Here is a 23997-nt window from a genome sequence, read left to right on the forward strand (position 1 = left end):
ATTACTTTCTCCTTGCCAAAGACAACACTTTTCACCACTTCCTATATCCTTTAATTTCTGTTTTTTTCAAAACTGTATGTTGCTTTGGGTGCACATCTTTAAGTTTCAGAAACGGTACTACCAATAAACATTTTTAACTCCCTCTCACTCAGCATTATTTTCAAAAGCTACTGATGTTGCTACGTGCATTATTTGGTCCCCTGCTTCTAACTGCTACACAGTCCACAATATGCATAAACTCCATTTTGCTTATCCAATCTACTGCCACAATGATGCAATATTCTCCCACATGTTACCTGACGGAATAATGTGATATCTTTGGGATATATACCAGGAGTACCAGTCAAGGGTTCCTATAGCCTCACATGCCTATTAGCACTTACCATTACACAGTTTTCTAATTTTTGCTGATCTGACAGTTTAAAAGGCTGTATCTTGCTTTAGTTGTATTTCTCTAATTACTAATGAGTCTGGAGCATCATTAATGTGCTGAGTTTTCTGTGAATTATCTATCCATACTTTTGTTTATCCACGTTAATTTGGAGGAGTTCCTTAAATATACTACAGGGACAGTCCCTTGACAGTTTTAAAACATGGCTAAACACTTCTCAATCTATCACTACTAAGTTTTATCTTTGGCAGTGCTGCTTAATATTGTCCACAGACCAGCTGTTATTCCACCAACTGTTTGAATGTGGTATTGATTGGTCCATGACAAAATGAATTGGCACCAGAATGTTGTTAGCCACATCAGTAGGTGCACTGTTTAGGTCAACTAGTGTTTTTCTCATTCAAGGAAGCAGTGTGCTGATTTACACTCCAGTTAAGTGCTAGCATAGCAGTGAATTATGATGTTTTCCATTGAAAAGGAAGTCTTAATTTTGTATTATAAAATTCAAATTTTTACAGTAAGATTTACGCTTTAAAGTTTTTAAGAGTTCCTTCCCTACCAGTATATCACAATATAACCTTCTACATTATCTTCTCTTAAATGTATGGTTTTGCCCAATACAGTTTAACTATACTTGTTGATCCTGTGAATGAGGTCTTTATTCTAATCATCTAGTTGTTTATTACTACTGTACAGAGGAGATATTTGTTTCTATACACTGACTGTTGACTTGGTTGTCTCACTGTACTTTTGTTAGTTCTAGTAATTTTATGCTATCTCCCCAAAAAACCCAAAAGCCTCAAACCTATCACCTTCATATAGTAACAAGTTTTCTCTTTTAGTATGTATAGTTCATTTCTTTCTTTTCTCTTGTATTTGTTAGGACCTCTACTACAAATTCCAGTGGCAGAAGTAGTAGGTAGCATCTTGTCTGACTTTAGAATTCAATGGAAATGCTTCAGCTTTCCCATTATGACTTCTGGTAGATGATTCATAAATTTAAAGTTTGTTTTCCTATTTCTAAGAGTTTATATTAGTTTTTATTAATGTGCTGAATTTTATCAAATGCTTTTGAAGCATCATCTACTTGAGATATGGCTTCTTTTCCCTTTTACTGTTATTTGGGTAGCCAATGTTGAACTGTTTTACATTTTTTTAATAACAGAAAATTACTTATGTTAAAGAAAACAAGTTGCATGTCTCTATATGCATATTTGCAAATGTAAGAAAATATGCTCAAATTTTGAAGGAAGCTGCATCTGGGTAAGTTATATACAGGTGATTAATATTCTCTTTACACTTTTCTGTATGTCCTAGAATTTTCACAATACATGTTGCATTCACTATCCTACAAAAATGATTTTTAAGGAATCACGTACCTAAAAATAGCCTGAAACTTGAGTTACATTATTTGAGTTAACCATTCAATTGGCTTTTAAAAAGTCAGACTTACCAATTTCTTCTAACAAAACGTTCTAGCAATGGCTACCTCTTTCAAACCTAAGTACGTATCATCCTTGTGTCTAGAAACATTGGACAATAGTTTGGTGGAGTTGAACTTTTACATGAGAGTTCTTTTTGCCTTCAATTACAATTACTACCATCACAAGCCAATTACTGAGCACAGCGCAAAATACCTTGTATTTTATTCTGAAACTACTCTGAAGGTAGATATACTAAATTCCCAAATGAAAAAACTGGTATCAGAGCTAATAAGCAGGGACAAGACAAGACTCCAATCCAGATCTTTCATTGCACTATACCTCCCTCGTGAGTAGAATCTGATTCTAAACTTTCCAGAACGAAGTTGTCATTTTTGAAAAAAGGGAGATTCTACTTTGTGAGTAGAGATTCATGAAATCTCTCACGATTACTTCATAACAATTGAGAATACTTCTTAGGTTTAGGGGGAACTTCGCTAATGGGGCCCCCATAATTCCATTTAATTAGGCCAGTAAACTTAGGGATTACTATCCATTTTGACAATGCAAAAAACACCTGTGGAAAGGAACTATATGGTCCAATTTTGTGCCCTTCCACTCTTTACCCATGACTCACCTCTGCCAAGTGTTGCAGCCGGGTTAGCAGTGGGGTTCTCTTGTCAGATCCAAGGCGTGTGATATAGTTTGATCTTTTGCTAAATACATACAGAAGATTAAGGACTGCCAGCACCACTTGCATATCGGAGGAAGCCAATAAAGTTGTCAAATGCTACAGGGAACAAAAAAGGGCAAGTTCATGGTATTAGGCACACTAGGCCTTGAAAACTTAAAATACCAATGTAGTAATAGATTTGTCAATATATACAAAGCTATTAAGAAGTTTAACAATACAAAAAAATTTATAAATATTTGCGCACCTACAACATGCAACCTAGTTCCCAAGCAACTTATAATCTGGCAGCAAGCCACAAAGTCCAATAAAAGTAAAACAAAAACAAAAACAAAAACACATGAGCAGCAGCTCAAAACTGCACAGGTGTCCCCACAAGAAAAAGAAATTACAAAAGAGACAAATGTGATATTTTAATACATAGTGGAACTCAAGAACATTAAGTCTCCAGCTAGACTAAAAGAACTGTGAAAGAAAGATAATTTTATGCTCCTGTATTCTTTGATATAGAATGAATTAAAATGTAGGGTTCTCCATATGGAAGCTAAAGATATCAACAACAGCTGGTGATGGGGCACCTGGGTGGCTCAGTCGGTTGAGTGTCTGACTTCAGCTCAGGTCATGATCTTGCAGTTCGTGGGTTTGAGACCTGCATCGGGCTCTGTGCTGACAGCTCAGAGCCTGGAGCCTGCTTCGGATTCTGTGTCTCCCTCTCTCTCTGCCCCTCCCCCGCTCATGCTCTGTCTCTGTCTCTGTCTCTGTCTCTGTCTGTCAAAAGTAAACATTAAAAAAAATTAAACAAAAACAAAAAAACAACAGCTGGTGGCACTTATGACTGTTACAGTATAGTGTATGCAACATTAACCCAAGAGTGACTGCTTTGATTTTTTAATAAAATCGAAGTCTATCAATATATTTAAGCATCTAGTCAGTGTTAAAATCAGTATGTCATTTAGATGGCAATAAACCTAGGTATTTCTGGTTGCTGATAATCCTGAAGGCCATGGTCTTCCTTTTGCAACTAATGTATTTTATCTTTAACAGACTGCTTATCTGTTCCTCACTTAAAACTCTGGGTGCTATACTTTAGTTCAGTTATTCCACTTCTTTTCCCAAACCATTTCCTTTCAATTCTGTTTACCAAAGAATTAGAAAAATTAACACTAACAACAGGGCACTTAGGCAATGAGTAATGTGTCAAGGAAATCAAACTATTTCCAATAGTTTAAGTGGTTTGGGGCTGCTCTAATAATGAATGCGGAACAAAGATCAATTCCCACAAATTCCCAGGAATACTTCAATATATGTATTACATTCTCAATTTTATCATTGTCTTTGACAAACCCCAGAGCTCCAAAATGAAAAGGAAAGAATTATCAGAGAGAAATAGCAATTTATTTCTAGATATGAGCGATTCTAGTTAAGAACAGATCACATAGGCTTGAACTCTCATACCTCTATGGAACTGTACAGATGCCGGGAAAAGCTGTACTCAATGAGCAAGGCAGTGAAGTTCAACACAGCCAAGAGAAGCATTTTTAGTTGTTCTCTCTCCGGCCTATCACACACGAGCATCCATGACATATTCTCCACTGTTTGTCCAGCATCTGCCAGAATTCCATCAAAGCGGTCCAACAGATCCACCCAGTGATATAACTCACACTGGAGAGAGAAAGAGAAAGAGGAACATGTAAGAATAAGGTCGAAGTACTATGTGGGTACTTTGCTACAATGGATTGCTGAGCAGGACACCTAGACAAGTTCACTTCCCACCTTTGCTTCTCTTCAATCCCCCTACCAGTACAGAAATCCATATGACAAAGATCATACTCTGAGCCACATAAACCTGTGATCATTGTTATATCCATCAAAGTACATTATGTACAAACACCAGTAGACACCCTAACTAGGTCTTTAAAGGGAGAATTCTGGCTACCTTCTGAGGTCTACAAAACAATGAGTCTCCCTGCCAGAATCCATTTTATCAAAAATGTTCACTTTTAGAGTTATCTAAAGAAGATTCTTTTAACTATTTCAAACTCATACTGTCAGTCAAACTAAAGGAATTCTGTGGTTGAGATTCTTTATCACCACCCGTGTAAATGTTCCTCACCCTCAGCTAGCAAACTTTTCCTTTCACATTTTCTTTCAAAATTTCCTTGGTAACTATTCATAAGCTAAAAGCTACTGACCTAGAGCTATACTAGACATACAGCTTAGATAATACAGCTTATAACTGTAGACATACAGCTTATCAGATACTAATTGATGAATGATGCTACCTCACTGTGGTTTCTCTTTCCATATCAGAACATACAAAATGATGTACTAGTCCAGGGAGCCCTGCCTTTTGGGAGTGTGGGTTCACATACCTTTCCAATGTTCCATGTTTTGATTTGCTGCAGTTCCAAGAGTAGTTGCTCATCATTACAAACTTTGAGTTTGTCTATTAAGGCTCTGCAGTCTGCAGGCTGAGAAAAACAGGTATTCACAAAAGGTTTTTTGGAGTAAAGGAATCTTTAAGCCAACACACTCAGCAATTTAGAAAACTGGAAATTTGCCAGACAATCACTTGGGATTAAATGGAAATCTTATAATAAAACCATCCATCTGTTCATTTTCATTTTTTTAATGTTTATTTTTTTTGAGAGAGAGATACAGAGCATGAGTGGGGGAGGGGCAGAGAGAAAGGAAGACAGAATCTGAAGCAGGCTCCAGGCTCTGAGCTGTCAGCACAGAGCATGACACGGGGCTCAAACTCACAGACCATGAGATCATGACCTGAACTGAAGTCAGATGCTTAACTGACTGAGCCACCTAGGTGTCCCCATCTGTGCATTTTTAACTTGGATAAACTTGTACAATAGAAATAAAGGAAACAAGCTAGACATAAAAAAAAATGGAATCTGTACCACAGTCTGAAAGTTAACTAGAATACCTGATAAGAAATCTTGAAATCAGAGGAACACTGAAAAGCCCTAGTGAATTCACAGTTAAAGGTGAAGTTAAAGGTGGCTATATTTTCCTACAACTATTAAATCCTCTTAACTGTAGGAGGGCCAAGAGCTTCTGAACACCGGGACTTCATTCTTATGGGGTTCCCATTGCCATACATTCCTGCTCTCTTTAACTGATGAAAGGCCTGTTTGTCAGGTAACAAGGTGTGGATTGACAGTTTATAGTAAAGTTTCTTAAAGCAGAGGAGGAAGGATAGGGAATGGGACATAGAAGTCTTCTATTATGGATGGCAGCTGGAAATGACTACACTTGCATGGCATCCTGAAAATGGGCCTAGATTTGCAACCAAACAAACCTGGGTTCAGTTCTTAGCTTGATGTTTACTAAGCTGTTTGATCATGAGCTACTCCAATCTCTCAGCCACAGTTTTCTTACCAGGAAAACACACTTAATAACTACCTTGGTAATGTGAAGCTCAAATGTTTGCAACATACATAAAGCACTTATTTCACATAATAGGAGTTTAAATATTGAGACACAGCATACTACTTCAAAGAGTATGAGCTTTGGAATTAGACAGTTGGTAAGCTACCTCTCTGAATCTCCGTATCCTCTTCTGCAAAATAAACTAACATCACCTATTTACCCAGCAATGTCGTCATGAGATTTAAACTAGAGGTACCTTAAGTACCCAAAACAAACATGGAATAACAGGGGTTTCTCCCTCTGAAGTAAGCGTTATTAAGAGCTACCTCAAATTTTTGTGGTGATTAAAGGCATGTAAAATTCTTGGCATAAAATCCTTCCATAAACCAGGCCTGCACTTTTCTCTCCTCTCCTTGAAGTCATATAGGTTGAGGGAGAGGTGATGAAGCAGGATAAACATAACATGGGAATCTAAACCATCTACTCATGTAGTTCACTTGTGCCTTCTGAACCTACTGAAGTTTAGTATCAAATATACCACTTCAAATCTAATCTGCAGCTATGCAGAACCAATTTTATGATTTTGTGGGTTAGATCACACCCAATTCATGATGAACATTTGAATACTATAGTCACTTGGTATCTCATAATCAGGCATTCAGTTTTTATCAAGTTCCAGTAGCAAGCCTGAAACTGCTTTTCTGAATGTCAGAATACTTGTTGGCAGGTAATAGTATTGCCAAATTCTAGGAATCTTAGCTGCACTTCCCCTATCAGGGCTTGCCAGAGGCATCTTTGGCTGACACCTAAATCAGACATCTGGATCTACTAGGTCAAGATGTCCGCATAGTAGGGCAGCTTGCATCATAGCCTGAACCTTTTGCAGAATCTTTTCTAGATCCAGACCTCACTATTACTTTAGTGGTTATCCAGCAAATGAATCAAAACACCAAGCCCATATTTGATACATGGTGTTTCCAAAATCCAAAGAGAACCTCATACGTTGTTCCTCTGTCTTCATGGTGCATGGTACAAGGTGCAGCAATTTATCTCTACTTTAGAAGGGAAATCTTGACATTTCCCAGACTTCTGGACCCCTAGAAACTTTCCTGATGTGGGAGGCCCTCAAGCTTCAAAGGGCACTCTCTGGTACACAAATGCCTAAGGCATCTAAGGTACTTGTGTTTTCTGCTCACAAGATTCAGCCAGCCTAATGGCATCAATGTAATGTGTCAGCACAATGTTCTGTTTTATCAGCTGTATCAAGGTCCATAGTTTGCAGAATGCACCAGGGACAAAAGTGTATCTTTACCATCTTGTTCCTGCTGCATAAATGCAATAATACAAACTGATTATTATTTTCCTTCTGGCAATACAAAAGAAAGCATTTGCCAATTCAATGGCTGTGTACTAATTGCCAAGGTTCACTTTGATTTGCTCCAATAAAGATATCAAATCTAGGGGGAAAATCCTTTGCACAGCTGCTAATATACAAAGTGATCAATAAATGTCTTTCATGTGCAGACACTATGGAAAACAGTGTGAAGATTCCTCAAAAAAATTAAAAATACAACTACCATAAGATCTAGCAGTTCCACTTCTGGGTATTTATCTCAAGAAAATAAAACAATAATTTGAAAGGATATATGCAGCCCCAGGTTGACTGCAACATTATTTACAATAGCCAAGATATGAAACAATCTAAGTGTCCATCTTAAATGAATGGATGAAGATGTAGTATACATATACAGTGGAATACTATTCATCCATAAAAAAGAACAGAATCTTGCCATTTGTGACAACATGGATGGACCCTGAGGGCATTAAGCTAAGTGAAATAAGTTAAAGACAAATACCCTATGATCTCACTTATACACAGAATTCAAAAAACAAAAAAACAAAATAAAAACCCAAGCTCAATAGACTGGTGGTTGCCAGAGGTGGCCAGGAGAGGAAAATGGGTAAAGGGATCAAATGGCATGCATGCATGCACAAATAAATAAATATCCTTCTTAAAAATAGTATCTAGTATTAACCACAGTACAGAGAATTGAGTATGTTGCTCAAGGAAACTAGGCATCTTTAAGCCTTAAAAATGTATGGTCTATGATCTAAACATTCCAATTCCAGGAGTTCGTCCTAAGTAATTAATTAGTAGCTATCAAATGTTGTGAGCCAGAAATTTGTATATAGGTGTCACCCCAAGAACAAATCCCTAACAATCCATTAGGTAATAAAAGAAAAAAAAATTTTTAATTTGCATTTCTTTGATTATCTACGTTAAATTATTCTAGAAGTTTACTGAATCTGTTCTTTTCTGAAATGATCTATGCCCATTTTGTCATTGGAATATTCATCTCTCCTACTGATGTAGCTACTAAAGATATTAACTACAGTTCACTGAACAACATGGGAGTTAAGGGTGCTGACAAACCCCCATGCAGTAGAAAATCCACGGGTAACTTTTGACTCCCCAAAACCTTAACCACCAATAGCCTACTGTTGACTAGAAGCCTTACTGATAACATACACAATTAACACATATTTCTTTTGGTGTGTATATTATATACTATATTCCTACAATAAAGCTAGAAAAAATAAAGTGCTGTAATTTTTAAGAAAACCATAAGAAATATACATTTACAGTACTGAATTTATTGGAAAAAGTCCACATATCAGTAGACCTATGCAGTTCAAAACCGGGTTCCTCAAGGGTCAACTGAATACTGGGTTACAAATATTTCCCCCAGCTTGTCATGTGCCTTTTTCTTTGGATATACTACTTTATGCTTCCATTATTTTTTCTCCTTTGCTTTAATGCTTGGAAGGGACATCTCCATCCAAGACTAGGTAAATATCCATCTATATTTTACACCTATAATCTAGATGTGAATTTCTTTTAAAAATATTTGACTTTTATCTAGAATTTATTTCAGTATAATAGTCCCCACCCCTCAAAAGTCAAAACAATTGTCCTGAAACCATTTCTTGACTGATATTGCCTTTCCCTAACAACCAATAATTCCTAAATTATCATATGTTACGTTCTTATGCACATGAATACTAGGATCCTTTTCTAGGTTATTTTCTTACACTGATGTTACTGTTTTAATTTGTGTCACTTCTTAAGACAAGGTTTCTATTTGCTCTTTAGTTTCCAAAATAATTTGAGTACATAAATGTCAAAAATTCAAGATGCCCATTAAAAAATATATTTAAGGGGCGCCTGGGTGGCGCAGTCGGTTAAGCGTCCGACATCAGCCAGGTCACGATCTCGCGGTCCGTGAGTTCTAGCCCCACGTCAGGCTCTGGGCTGATGGCTCAGAGCCTGGAGCCTGTTTCCGATTCTGCGTCTCCCTCTCTCTCTGCCCCGTTCATGCTCTGTCTCTCTCTGTCCCCCAAAAAATAAATAAACGTTGAAAAAAAAATTAAAAAAAATATATATATATATTTAAAAGTGGGGGGGCCTGAGTGACTCAGTCAGTTGAGCATCTAACACTTGATTTTGGCTCAGGTCATGGTCTTGTGGTTCATGGGTTCGAGTCCCACATCGGGCTCTCTGCTGACAGTGTGGACCCTGCTTGGGATTCTTTCTCCCTCTTTGTCCCTCTCCTCCTTGCACTCTCACTCAAAATAAACATTAAAAATATACTTAAAAATCCAAGATGCCAAAACACATCAAAACCAAAATCAAATGTATCTGCAACAGCTATGAAAGTGAATATACTCATTATGTACGGCATTCAAGAAGAAACAACCTGACATTTCAACGGCAAACACAAAAATGTATAGCATGTACAGATAACCAATATAAGGTCAATAAACTTGAAAATATATTTAATTAAGGCATGCAGATTTTAACCATGTAATATTTCCCCCCCTTATTAACAAAAATTTAAAAGATAATCTGTAATGCTAGAGAGGGTATGGGAAGACAGCATTTCTCGCACTCATCAGTGTAATACTTAACAAAAAAGGGCAGAGAATGTCCATGCAATAATCTTTTAAAGACTAGAAGAAATATAGCAAACTGTTAATAGCGATATCCATAGTGATACTTGCCAGGTAGTTAGTTTTTAAAAACCAAGTGACCTGTATTTAGCAAATAAACTGATTATGTGCCAAATCCTTTGCTAAGCATCTGCCTCATACCAAGGAGGGAAGAATTATCAACCCTGTTTTACCACTGTGAAAACCAGGTGAGCAAATAAATGCTTAGCCACAAAAACTAGTAAGATTCAAACTCATGTCTAATTCCAAAACTTGTGCTCCTTGAACAACGGGGTCTACAGGAGAGTCGTAACAAGGCAATACTTTCTTAACCTCAAAACGCAGTTTAAGACAGCTGATAGAATACTGGACTGAAGCTAGGATTTCTGCTGCTAGGACATGGTCACCCAACACACAGATTAATACAGGTTAAACTAAACTGTATGATTAAGAATCCATGATTTAAAAAAGCTACACCACTGGCCCCACAAGAAATCTAGTTAAGAAACATGTTACTACTTTAATTTTCTCGAAAACAAAATTGAGAAAGACCACACAAGTACAGACAGAATTTGAATCCACACCTGCTCTTTCCATTATACCATACTGCCTTTCAGTGCATAAGAAAAGCAGCCAGAGAGCCTACTTCAGGTACATACAGCTACAACAATTTAGTGCTTACTTTCCACTGGTGACTAGCTTATTCACTTTTTTCCAAAGTTTTATTTAAATTCTAGTTAGTTATCATAGTGTAATATAGGTTTCAGGAGTAGAATTTAGTGATTCACTACTTACATATAACACCCAGTGCTCAACATGCCAATCGCCCTCCTTAAAGCCCATCACACATTTATAGCCCATCCCCCACCCACCTCCCCTCCATAAATCCTCAGTTTATTCTCTATAAAGAGTCTTTTAATGGTTTATTTCCTTCTCTTTTGCTTATTTGCCTTTTTAAACAAGGGAAGTTCAAAAGCAAATTTGACTTTTTCAAGACAACTTGCTGTTTTATTGCACTTTGTTTATATAAGTGATGATGTATTTGGAAGGTCAGTATGGTGAACTGTCTGCAAGAACTTTTTCTAAAATGAAAAAAATAAGACCATACTTTTGGATACTTACAGCCTCAGTAGGTGTCTTTTTCAGTTTAGTCCTGTCTACTTTCATGTTTTCGATTTTCTGTTTTATGATCTGAAAAGAAATTCCCCAAAAAAGTGAGAATTTAAAGTTGCAATCTTGAGCTCTACATGCTCGACATAAGATAGAATGAAGAGCATGCAAAATGCTTAAAGCAAAAACTCTGGAGTTATGATGATGCTACGCAAACTCACAGGCACAGCTATGAGGTAGGGAAGGATAAGGAATATCTCCAGATAAAACTGGCCCACATCCATATGTTGCATAAGACTAATCAATTTAAGCCAAAATTAAAGCGCTTTTTAAAAACAAACCTCTCAAACTCATAATTGAAAATAAAAGATCACAATGTTTTTAACACACCTCAGGATGGAAAAATTCACCATATCCTTGCAGTTTTCTGGAAAACTTAGCAATTCTACTTCTGGGAATTTAGCCAAAGAAAATCATAAGGATGCACAAAATATTTAACCATAAAAACCTATACTCCATGACCATATGTAATAGTGAAAAATTGGAAAAGAACACACGCCCAAAAAGGATTGGTTTAAAATGAAATATTTCACAATTGTTATAAACACTGCACCCAATTATATAACAGAAAGATGTTCATGGTGAAATAAAAATTACAAAACAAATAGTATAAACCTATCTAAACCACTTAGAAGGGGTATGCATCAAAATGTTAACTCACTGCTGACCAAAAGGATTATGTAGATGCATCTTTGTATCTTTTACTGTTTTAACCAATAAAAATATATTAGTTGTGTTATAAGAACAAAGGCAGCATAATACTTTAATTTTTAATTAGAAAATGAGATAGAAGACTCCCACTAGAAATTTCCTGAGCACAGAACACAATCATTTTACTAAGATCTTTCAGTTTGGAAGGCACAAAAGTGGGTAACCCCTAGTATAAACCTACGTGATCTTTCATGGTAGACAGGTCCCTCAAGATGCTCTGACCAAGGCACAAGAAGAAATAAAGGATTCTCCCCTTAGCAGCCAGGACACATGGACAGAGGTAGAGGTGAACTGAAAGCTCTTTATATACCAAAGATTCTCCTGATAATAATGTATTTGCTACATAGCAGTAACTGAAGGTGAGTGTCCCTTCCCCAAGAAGGCTGTCATAATATAAAGCTGACCAAGCACAGGTATAAAATTCAGGCAGCTTCTGGCCTAGATTTAGTCCAACATACTCAGTAGTGTGGAAATAAAGTGTTATTTGCCTACATGGTCGGTATCTCTTCAACCAATGGGCATTCAGGAAGAACTGATCAAACATCCAGAGTATATTCTAAAATGCATTCCTGGAAGAAAAAAAATGTTTTCCCTCTAAGGTTCACATTTTAAGATATGGGATTCCAAATTACTTTTTAAAAAATTACCTCAGCATCTAAAAAAAAATGAACCAAGTGCCAGCTGCCAACAACTTCCAAAATATCTAAAACGAGGCCAATAGGATTCTGGCAACAATCCGATCCATGTAGTAAAAACTGTTAAGTGAGCTACTTATACTCAGTTTTGATTTTTCTCACAAAACTTCTCATACTCATTACCTAAAGCAAGTGGCTATCACATTATTGTGGCTGCAGTCATTTGCTGGGAGGCTATAAGACTAACTCTGCTGCAGGAAGTAGCAGCCAGCCCCAACACCATACAACCCAAATCACTGAATGCCTTTCCCTTCAAAATTAGGAACAAAGTAAAGATGTCCATTCTCACCACTTTTATTCAACACAGTGTTGGAAGTTCTAGTCACTGCAATAAGAAAAGGAAATTAGAGGTACACAGATCAGAAAGGAGGAAACAAAACTCCCTATGTGCAGATGACAAAGGATTATTTAAGTATAAAATCCCCCAAACTTACAAAAACACCTCTCCCAGAATAAATGATCTCAGTAAAGTTGCAGGATATAAGATAAACATCCACAAATCAATCTATTTCTATATACTGGCAATAGACACATACACTCCAAACCTAAAAGTACACTACCACTCACAATTGCTCAAAACAAAACTTGAAATACTTAGGTGTAAATCTAACGAAGCATGTACAGGACTTGTATGTTGAAAACCATAAAATGTTGATTTAAAAAAAAAATCAAAGAAGGGGGCGCCTGGGTGGCTCAGTCGGTTGAGCATCTGACTTCAGCTCAGGCCATGATCTCGCCATTTGTGGGTTCGAGCCCCACGTCGGGCTCTGTGCTGACAGCTCAGAGCCTGGAGCCTGCTTCGGATTCTGTGTCTCCCTCTCTCTCTGCCCCTCCCATGCTCACACTCTGTCTCTTGATAATAAGTAAACGTTAAAAAAAATTTTTTTTAAATCAAAGAAGATCTATATATATGGAGAGATATACCATCCTCATAGATTAAGATGGGTCAACATATTAAAGATGGCAATTCCCCTCAAATTGACATGCAGGTTTAACACAGATCCTATCTAAATCCCAGCAAGATTCTTTTTTTTTAAATAAACTGAGATTATTATAAAATGTATATGGAAAGACAAAGGAACTACAATAGCTGAAAGGAACTACGATAGCTAAAATAATTTTGAAAAAGTAGGAATCCCTCTCTCTGATTTTATGACATTCATATGTATACCACCCTGTAATAATCAAGACAATATATGTAGTACTGGAGGTGGACAGACACATATACCAGTAAGAATAGAAATAGACTCATACAAATATGCCCAACTGATTTTTGACGCAATTCAATCAAAGGATAGTTTCATCACCAAATGGTACCAGAGCAAGTAGCCATCTATAGGCAAAAAGATAAGCTTTGACCTAAGTCACATACTTTACATAAAAATTAACTCAAAATGAAACATGTGATGATTGTGGAGAAAAGCAAACCCTTGTGTACTGTTGGTGGGAATGTAAACTGGTGCAGCCAATATGGGAAAACAGTATGGAGGGTCCTCAAAACATTAAAAATATCCATCAATCCACTTGAGTATTTAGCCAAAGGAAATGAAAACACTAACTTAAAAAGACATATGCATCCCCATGTTTACTGCATTATTCACAACAGCCAAGACATGGAAACAACCTAACTGTCCATTGATGGATGAGTGGATACACACGAATATTATTCAGCCATAAAAAAGAAGGAAATCTTGACATTTGTGACAAATGGCTAGACCTTGAAGGCATTATGCTAAGTGAAATAAGTCAGAGGAGACAAATATGGTATGGTCTCACTTACATGCAGAGTATCAAAAACAAAAAACTCCCAAAACACTAAACTCACAGAGAACACATGTTAGATGCCAGAGGCAGGAGTGAGTGAAATGAGTGAAAGTGGTCAACTGGTTACAAAACAAATAGGTCATGAAGATGTAATGTATAGCATGGTGACTATAGTTAATACTGTATTATATATTTGAAAACTGATGAGAGAAGATCTTAAAACTTTTCAATGCAAGAAAAAATTATAACTAGACTTACTGTGATCATTACACTATATATACATATACAATCAAATCACTATGTTGTACACCTGAAACCATTATAATGTTGTATGTTGATTATCTCAATTTAAGACTGCAAAGTAAAAAAACAGATCAGACTTAAACTATAGAACTCACTGGGAAAAAATATTTTCAAAACTATATATAATATCTAGAATATACAAAGAACTCTCAAAATTCAACAAAAACCCAAACAACCCTCCAAAACAAAAGCAGGATTAGCTTGTAGCTGCAACTATTTTTTTTTTTTAGCTCCAAGTATTTTAATGGCTTAAGAAAATGTAGATGAGGTCATGGGCAAATCTTCACACACATCTCACTTTAACTACAGCTGTTTTGACTTAGGATTCTGTACCAGTCAAGGGCCTGGGTTGAGAATAGACTGGCTAACTAAAGCAGAAAACTGATTTAATGGAAGGATAACAGACAGCTCAGGGAATCATCAGGAAGGCTTACTGATCCACATTCAGAAAATGGGGAGGAACCAAGGAAGCTATGCAGTCTAGGACTACAGCCAAGGGACCTCCCACAGGCACAGCTTAGCTGGGGGTGCCTCTACTGTCAACACCAGACTCTGGATGCCTAGAAGCTACCCCTGGTGGCAGAATGATTTCTGAACAGTCTCAGGTTATTTGCATCAATGGCTCTAGACACCAAAAGTTCCAAGTGTGAGCATCTGATTGGTAAAGTACAGGGGTAAGTCCAGGCCATAATTGTCAAGGTTCAGGGAGAGCAAGTATTTTTTCAGTTTCCAGTGTTTGGGCTCCAAACTTTTCATAAACAGATTCAGATGATAGGCACCCAATTAAATAACCAGTCCAAAACAAATGAATGAACACACATGTTCCCTCAAACAAGTGCAATGTTAACCTGTTTATATAATTTTGTTGCAAGAAACACCTATAGTTTGAAAAAGAAAGGTATCAGTCCATGAGACATCAATTATGAAAATTTCAAAAGTTTTTTCCCCCTAGTTATTCTAAGCTAGTTTCACAGTGGGAAGGGAAAGTATTTTTTGAGCACTCACTATAAGCCAGACAATACTCAGGTTGGTGTTTCCTAAAGCATTTTAGATGATTTTGCTCCATGAAGGAAGACAAGGTTTCAGTAACTTGCGAAATGTTACAAATGGAAGTACAAAAGGAATTTTCCTTTAGAATAGTTAGGTGGCTGACTTACGTTACTAATGGCTCCAAGAAACCTTGGGTAAAGGAAACTTATTAGGCCACAGAACAATTTTTTCAAGTGTTATCTACTCGAAGTCCATGAATGTAAGTATCCCAAAGAACAAACTTTGAGACATGCTGCTTAGAGTCTTCATATAATAATAGTCTTTCATACAATCCTCACCACTCAAACCAAGTTTTGTCCCATTTACAGATAGAAAAACGAAGGCTCAGAGAAATTAAGTGGCTTGTCTAGCTAGTTGGCACCAAGATTTAAATCTAGGCCTTTTTGGCTCCCAAGTCCATGCTTTAATAACATGCTGTTCGCTTTAGATTTATTTTTTTAATGTTTATTTATTTAAAAGAGAGAGAGCAGGGGAGGGGCAGAGAGAAGGAAACAGAATCCGAAGCAGACTCCAGGCTCTGAGCGCTCAGTGGAGAGCCCAATGCGGGGCTCGAACTCACAGACAGTGAGATCATGATCTGAACCAAAGTCGGATACTTAACCAACTGAGCCGCCCAGGTGCCCCATTTTACTAGTTTTATTACAATAAATTCCTGCAGATGAAAACATGTATTTGTGACAGATTCTTCTACACTGTTAGATCCTATTCAGAAAATTACTGCAAGACAGGAAGCTGGGGCACAATGTGAGAAACTGAAATACCGTCAAATCATACTAATGACCAGGGAATGAGTTCTACCTAATGCTTAGAAGTTAAACAAGTTAAAATCCTTTACATAAAAAAGCCTCTAACAAAAAGAAATTAGTACTAAACAAATCTCTGGAAATGGCCTATTGCCTTTGTTGGTTCAGACCAGAACTCTGGGCACCAAGCAATCTTTACAGGTAATAAAGATTTCTTCCTAAAATAAGGTTTAAAGATTGACTTTAAGGAAATTAATGAATTATGAACCACCATCCACAGCTATACATTACTTAACACTTCTATTTAATTAACCATTTCTTTTTTCCCTTCCTCCTTTCCCCCAAACTTCACTTACCTTTGAGGTTTCTAATCTTGGTTTTACAGGGTTTGTTTACATCAAGGCAAGAGTGTTCACTTAATATATACTGAGGAGCAGTCACTCTTTAAAGGGCAACTCACTCTGTGTAACCACCTCCAGGTGATAAAATTTAGAATGACTTTCAATACTGAATTAGCTTAAAGGGAGAGGAGTAATTTCCAAGCTGGCTCAATAGCAGCTGAGTATAGTGGCAGGTTAGCCTTACAATTCAAAGTATGGCTGAAGGATCAACAGCACTGACATCATCTGAGAATTATTGAAAATGCAGAATCTCACCCAGAGCTGAAGAATCAACCTGTATTTTAATGAGATCTTTTTTTTTTTTTTGACGTTTATTTATTTTTGGGACAGAGAGAGACAGAGCATGAACGGGGGAGGGGCAGAGAGAGAGAGGGAGACACAGAATCGGAAACAGGCTCCAGGCTCTGAGCCATCAGCCCAGAGCCCGACGCGGGGCTCGAACTCACGGACCGCGAGATCGTGACCTGGCTGAAGTCGGACGCTTAACCGACTGTGCCACCCAGGCGCCCCTGAGATCTTCAAGTGATTAATATATTTAAAGTTTGAGAAGCACCAGATCAGAAAACAGGCTCAAAATCAGGAAACCCAGGTTAGAATCCCTGCTGTATCACTTACTCACTGTATGAACATGGACAATCAGCCTCTGTGCACTTCTGTTTCCTCAACTGTGAAATAGGGATAACTGATCTCACTTCCATACTCACTTTCATCCAATCCATTCTCCAGAGAGCAGGAAAAATAATCTTAAAACATAAGTCAGCTCATGTTACTTCCTTGCTTAAAACCTTTCAACAGTTTCCCTAAAATTATATCCCAACTCTAACCATGAATCTCAGGGCTCTGGCATGATTTAGTTCCTGCAACTCTCTCCAATCTCCTCTTTGCACTACCACTTTAGTCTTTCCATTTAGTTTCTAGAATGCTTTAAGTTCCTTCTGGCCTCTAGACCTTTACAACTGCTATTCCACTGGAATGCTTCTGCCCCAACACACCTATTCTTCCCTCAGCTAGTTCCCTTTAAGGAGTGACTTTAAGACCCAAAGTGGCTTCCCATGGCAACCCACCTAAAGCTGGTCTGTTATTTTTCAATTACACTACCTTGCTTGTTTCTCTCATAGCAAGTATCAATATAACTAGTCTGACTTTCTACAGTATTAAGCTCTTGGCATGTAGCACATCATCTTCCACATGATAGGTAGACAAATATTTACAGAATGAAGTTCATGAAAGAAGTACACACTGAGAATAAAAATCTGTGACTGTCAGCATATAGACAGTATTTGAAGTCATGGGTCTGGAGATGATGACTTAAAAAGAAGGAAGGAAAGAGGCCCAGAACTAAGTTCCTACTTGATACAACATTGTTTTTTTTTTAATGTTTATTTTGAGAGAGAGAGAGAGAGAGCTCATGTACAAGCAGGGAAGGGGAAAAGCAGAGAGGGAGAGAGAATCCCAAGCAGGCTCCACACTCTAAGTGTGGAGCCTGGCGCGAGGCTCGATCTCACGAATGGCAAGATAATAACCTGAGCCGAGATCAAGAGTCAGACGCTTAACTGACTGAGCTACCCAGGCACCCCAATCTACCAGAAAAGGCGAGGTTGGTGAGGTAGAAGCAAAACTAGTTCATTATGCTATCATGAAAGACAAAAGATGGCCAGACTGATCTATTGTGTCCAATGTCGAAATGAGGTATGTCCTGAAAAATGTATGTTGAAATTGGGGGTAGAGATAACTTGACCAACAATAGTTTCAGGGGGATGGTGGGAAGGGAAGCCAGACTGGAGTGAGTCAGGGAACCAATGGAAAGCGAGGCAATATAGATGGAACGTGTAGAAAACTCTTCTGAAAAGGTGACTGTAAATGCAAGCAGAGAATTATGGGGTCACTGAAAGGTAGAGGGCAAGAGGAGGTAACAGAAAGAAAATCCCTAAGAAAGTTGAGGGTAGGGGACCCTTAAACCTCTATTTCACCTTAACATAATGAACACTTATCTGGATTTTGAAAGCACAAGTACTAACGAGAATTATGACAATCCTCTCCCCAATCTCTTAATACTTGACTATCTCTGTATGTGCTTACATTGTACCCTGTACTTATCACGTCCCTATTAATGACAAAATGTTTGCCACAAGGGTGAGGAAGTTTAAAACAAGCATACACACAAAACCCCACAAACCTGGGAGCAAGATAAAAAAAAAAATACATTATCAGTGGTTGCCTCTAGGTGGCATGATAACACGGTTTTTATTTATTTATGCTTCACGCTTTCCAGGTCCTTCCAACCTTTCTATAATCATGCATCCATTTATAGTAAGAATTTTCCTTTTGTACAATTTTTTTTTTAAATTTTTTTTTTCAACGTTTATTTATTTTTGGGACAGAGAGAGACAGAGCATGAACGGGGGAGGGGCAGAGAGAGAGGGAGACACAGAATCGGAAGCAGGCTCCAGGCTCTGAGCCATCAGCCCAGAGCCCGACGCGGGGCTCGAACTCACGGACCGCGAGATCGTGACCTGGCTGAAGTCAGACGCTTAACCGACTGCACCACCCAGGCGCCCCTGTACAATTTTTCTTAAGGTTGAAAAGAGTGGCCCCTATTCCAAATGGCATGAATCAAATTAAGAACAATATCATCTAAACAAATGCCCTGGAGTGGCTGCTGCCTGCTCTTGGAGCTTCTTTCCTATACACTCTGCTGTTTAATCCTGGAGTTTAGCACACAGCAAGCACTCAATATTTATTGATTTAGTATTGGTAGGTTAAGAAATGGTTCAAACATGTATGGGAGTATGGTTGAATCTGAGTCAGCCTAAAATTCCCCTTGAAATCATGGAAAAGCATTATGGCCGTTTGTAAACAAAAAATGCTTTAGAGAACCCTAACCTCCAATGTACCACAAAGCAAAAGCCTTTGCCTCTAAAAGTCTCTGAAAGAAAATTCAGGTGAGAACTGCCTGGACCATCCATTATCTCAGGAAGCAGTGAAGTGAATCTTGAAATCCAGCCTGCTATACACTGTTTGATTAGGAAGGCACAGAAAGCACATTAACTGATTTCTTAAAGGGGGCACATTTCCATCCAGTCTAGTTTCTGATTATTTATATTAATATCCATCCAACAAATAATCACAGAACCCATGTGTCATCATAATAACATCAGCTAATATTTACTGACCACCTAACTATGCATTATCTCTAATCCTTATATGAAGCTGTAACAACTTGAAGACTGTTCCCAGTTTACTAAGGCCAAGAGTAGCCACATACTCAGTAAGTGGTAGAGCTGGATTAAAACCAAATCTGCTCCACAACTCTACAGTACACAAAATGTCTATATACATAGTCCATCCTGCCAAACCCCTCCTATAGACTCCAATAACCCTATCGTTGGCCATATAAATAAAACATGACCCTGAGGATTGCTAACCTAGATTTTATTGGACACTGATAGTAAAATGTAGTAATAAAGCAACCAAAAAATAGCTTTTATTCACTCAAGACAAATCTGGAAATTACCCTGGTTGATTCTCCTTCAAAATCTGTAAACACTATATACCTCAAGTAAGTGTATATCTTTGCTCTGCAGTATACTCAAAAAAATCTCTTGCAGGGATACCAAGGATGAGGAATCTGAAACCTCCAATACCGACTCTGGAGGTAAGAATGGTGTGTGAGAGGGTCACCTGGGTTGGCTCAGTCAGTGAAGGGTCCGACTTCAGCTCAGGTCATGATCTCATGGTTCGTGGGTTCAAGCCTCGCATTGGGCTCTGTGCTGATAGCTCAGAGCCTAGAGCCTGCTTTGGATTCTGTGTCTCCCTCTCTCTCTGCCCCTTCCCCCATTCATGCTCTGTCTCTCTCAAAAATAAGTAAACATTTAAAAAAATTAAAAAGAAAAGAATGGTGTCTGAGAATGCATCCCCTACATTTGCTCTACCCTACAGCCCTGGGAAGCTGCAGATCTAAGAGTTATCCTTTTGGTCATTACTCCCAATTACTTAATAGAGACAAACTGGCATCAGAAAAATCAGGCAACAAAACAGGGCTCACCAAAGTCACAGATCAGTTTCGCCAGAAGAAAGGAAATGGCAGCATGCCAAGCAGCCCCTTCTTAGCATTCCCAACAATGACCAAAAAAAACCAAAGAGTAATGCCAGCATGAAAATTATGTAAATTAAGGAAGACAGGAAGAGATTCCTTGTCTATCTATGCCTTTTCAACTACTGCTCTGGAATAATCCTAGTACACTCTCTAAGACTGATCTGTCTCACATCCCCTTCCTTACTTGTGGCTGGATTTGGTGTAAGAGATCAATTGTAACAATAGTTATTTCCTTTTCATCATATACAATTTCAAAGATGCAAATGCGTTTTCTTTCAGTCTTGCCCACATCTACCGAAAATTAAGACATCAGCCTTTAAACTAATACTCTCTATTCAAACTAATATTAAGAACTTAACCGTAAAAAAAGCGTGCCACTTTCTAATAGGTGAACTTCACCCAGAAGGGCCACAGGCAACATTCAGTTGAGTTCAGAAAAAACATCTGCCAGAAATCAAGCTGCTTAAAAATTATCTTAAAAACAATTTACTTAAAAATTAAATCCAGAGTTCTCAACCCTGGCTGTACAAAATCATCTGAGATTCATTTTAAGAACTAAAAATGTCAGGCCACACAAGTATCTGACTCAGTAAATAGGAGGTGGGAACTTTTTTCTCAAGCTACATAGGTGATCTAGTTGCACAGCCAGATGTAAGAGCTGCTTTGTTAGATAGTATTAATTGTGCTTTGCCTATTTGTAACTCACTTAGGAATTTTCTTTAAAAGAATGGGGTATAAATAAAGCAAGAATAGCCATGTGTTGATAACTGCTGAAGCTGGGTAACAGGTACACCCAGGTTCATTATGTTATTCTCTTTTGTACATGTTTGAAAATCTCATAAATTAAATTTAAATTAAGACTTTATCCTGCCAGGTCCCTCCATTCTATCTTCCACATCACTACCAGAGCAATCTCCTCAAACTCAAAATCTACCTACATCATCAAGTGCTAACTCCTTACCTAACCCAGCATCCAAGACCTGGTCCCTGCTCACCTCTCTTACCAGGGCCACAACATTACATATTACTGCCCTTGGCTCCCCAGTGCTTTAACCATGCGAGGCTTTTTATAGTTCCCCTAACATTCAAGACTTTTAATACCTTGATTCAGATTGTGCTTTCTGCTAAAATGGCTGCTCTCTGCATATCCCCTAGAGCTCAGCTTAAATGATACTTCTATGAAGCCTTTTCAGATACCCTCTTCCCCAGAGTAAAATTGATCACTCCCTCCTTTGTGCCCCCACTGTGTACTGCATATATCCTCAATCAACACACCTCTTTATTTACATGTCAGTCTCCCCACTAGGGTAGGTTCTGCATGAGTGGGACTGTGTCTATTTATCTTTACTGTCACCAGAATAGGAACCGTCACTTATTAGAATAATACATGAAGGACTATCCAGTAAATGTTTAAGGAAGCTAAAAATCCAAGTCACACTCTTGGTGAAATTTTCAACTGAGGAAACCAATTTATAATTCATTTATTCTGCATATATTCTATTCAACATATAGGTATGAATGCACTACACACAGGGCATTGCAATAGGTGCTAGGAGATAGCCAGGCGTTCAGAAATGTAAATCAGAGAAAAAGGAAAACTAGAAGCAATGATCACATAAAAGCAACAAAAAGTACATGAAAATGCACAATGAAATTACAACTTCCTGGTGGCCAAAGCAAAGCCAGAAACACAATTACAAGAGAGCAACAGAATACATAAAATAAATCCTTATATAACACCAACCACAATTCTTTTGATTTTTTAAAAATTTGGGTTTTTAGAGATTCACGTTGCGTAAAGCAGAGTACAGCTTCGGCAAAAGTGAAACAGTTAGCCCAGTATCACTTTGCAGGCATAGTGCTTTATATCTGGATCAACATATACCACGAAAATATAAAAACAAACAACACAGCAATTTGGACATAATCAAAACATTTCCTCTTGTCCTATACCAAGGGATCCCCACAATAATTCTGACGTTCTATGGAAAGTTTCTGCATATGTTGGTATTTTTCTGAGAACACAGTTTATAGCTTTCACTGGCTTCTTAAAGAGATCTATGACCTGAAACATTAGGAACCATCACCCCACAGAAAAGATCTCCAAGACATAGCCTGCTTAATGACTACATTGTTTTCACTTTCACTTAATGAAACACAGGCATATGTTTTTTGCCTCTAAAGCCACGATAGGCTACTGTCAAATACAAAAAGTACAGGAAACCAAAGAATAGAATTCCAACCCTTTTGCATTATTCAGCTCCAACTGTCTCATATCCCTGGATTTACAAAGAAATATACAGCATCTCTCAAGATTAAACCTCCTCTGTGTAAGAGGGAATTCTGTATTCCTGGATAAAATCCTCTAGTCCCATATCCTGAAGAAAGGTAGAAGAGGCACAAACCTATTAAAAGGCTAGATTAAAAGATTAGATTAGGTGGCTCAGTCAGTTGAGCATCCGACTTTGGCTCAGGTCACGATATCGCAGTTCATGAGTTTGAGCCCCACGTCGAGCTCTGTGCTGACAGCTCAGAGCCTGGAGCCTGCTTCAGATTCTGTGTCCCCCTCTCTCTCTGCCCCACCCCTGCTTGTGCTGTGTCTCTATCTTTCAAAAATAAATAAACATAAAAAATTAAAAAAATAAAAGGCTAGATTAAGTATATTTCTAAATAAAAGCTAAGTTTAATGCCTAAAAATAGTCTAACAAAAGATGTATCTGTATGGGGAGAGAAGAGACCTCAGTAACATATTTACTTGCTACCGTACATTGTGGATTATTTAAGTTTAAAGGTAGAAATTGAGAAATGCTACTGGAAGAAAAGTCAAAATGAAGTAGAGGACAACAGCACAGTACAAAGGCCTGGGAGTTGAATGGGACTGGGCTTAAATTCCATTTACTAGCTGTATGACCTTCCACAAGTTCCTATACCTCTATGAATGGGTAACCTCTGTAAAATAAACAACATAGTCCATCTCAAAGGACTGTATCTGGCAATGAATAAGCCATATTATTTTTTGCTCTAGTTCTTTTATTTGTATTTAAAAATTTTTTAAATTTTGAGAGAGAGAGCAGGGGAGGGGCAGAGAGAGGAGAGAGAGAATCCCAGGCAGGCTGCACACTGTCAGCACAGTGCCTGATGCAGGGCTCAAACTCATGAAACTGTGAGATCATGACCTGAGCTGAAA

At 37.9% G+C, this 23997-nt stretch overlaps 1 protein-coding gene across 16 annotated transcripts in view; it reads right to left on the minus strand.

Moving 5' to 3' along the window:
- The window catches only part of HUWE1 (HECT, UBA and WWE domain containing E3 ubiquitin protein ligase 1), a 166495-nt gene that overhangs the window by 123434 nt on the left and 19064 nt on the right, over nucleotides 1–23997 (minus strand). For 15 of the 16 annotated variants that reach the window (XM_047843222.1, XM_047843221.1, XM_047843236.1 and 12 more), the window contains 4 exons: nucleotides 11000–11068; nucleotides 4876–4974; nucleotides 3959–4165; nucleotides 2450–2602 (listed from right to left, as the gene is read on the minus strand). In XM_047843222.1, coding sequence (XP_047699178.1) covers nucleotides 2450–2602; nucleotides 3959–4165; nucleotides 4876–4974; nucleotides 11000–11044 — 504 coding nt within the window. In that variant the 5' untranslated portion in view covers nucleotides 11045–11068. The remainder of the gene's footprint in view (nucleotides 1–2449; nucleotides 2603–3958; nucleotides 4166–4875; nucleotides 4975–10999; nucleotides 11069–23997) is intronic. The other variant, XM_047843234.1, reaches the window with a different exon arrangement.

This window comes from Prionailurus viverrinus, chromosome X (assembly GCF_022837055.1).
Source record: "Prionailurus viverrinus isolate Anna chromosome X, UM_Priviv_1.0, whole genome shotgun sequence".
In the NCBI taxonomy this organism is placed as follows: Eukaryota; Metazoa; Chordata; class Mammalia; order Carnivora; family Felidae; genus Prionailurus; species Prionailurus viverrinus.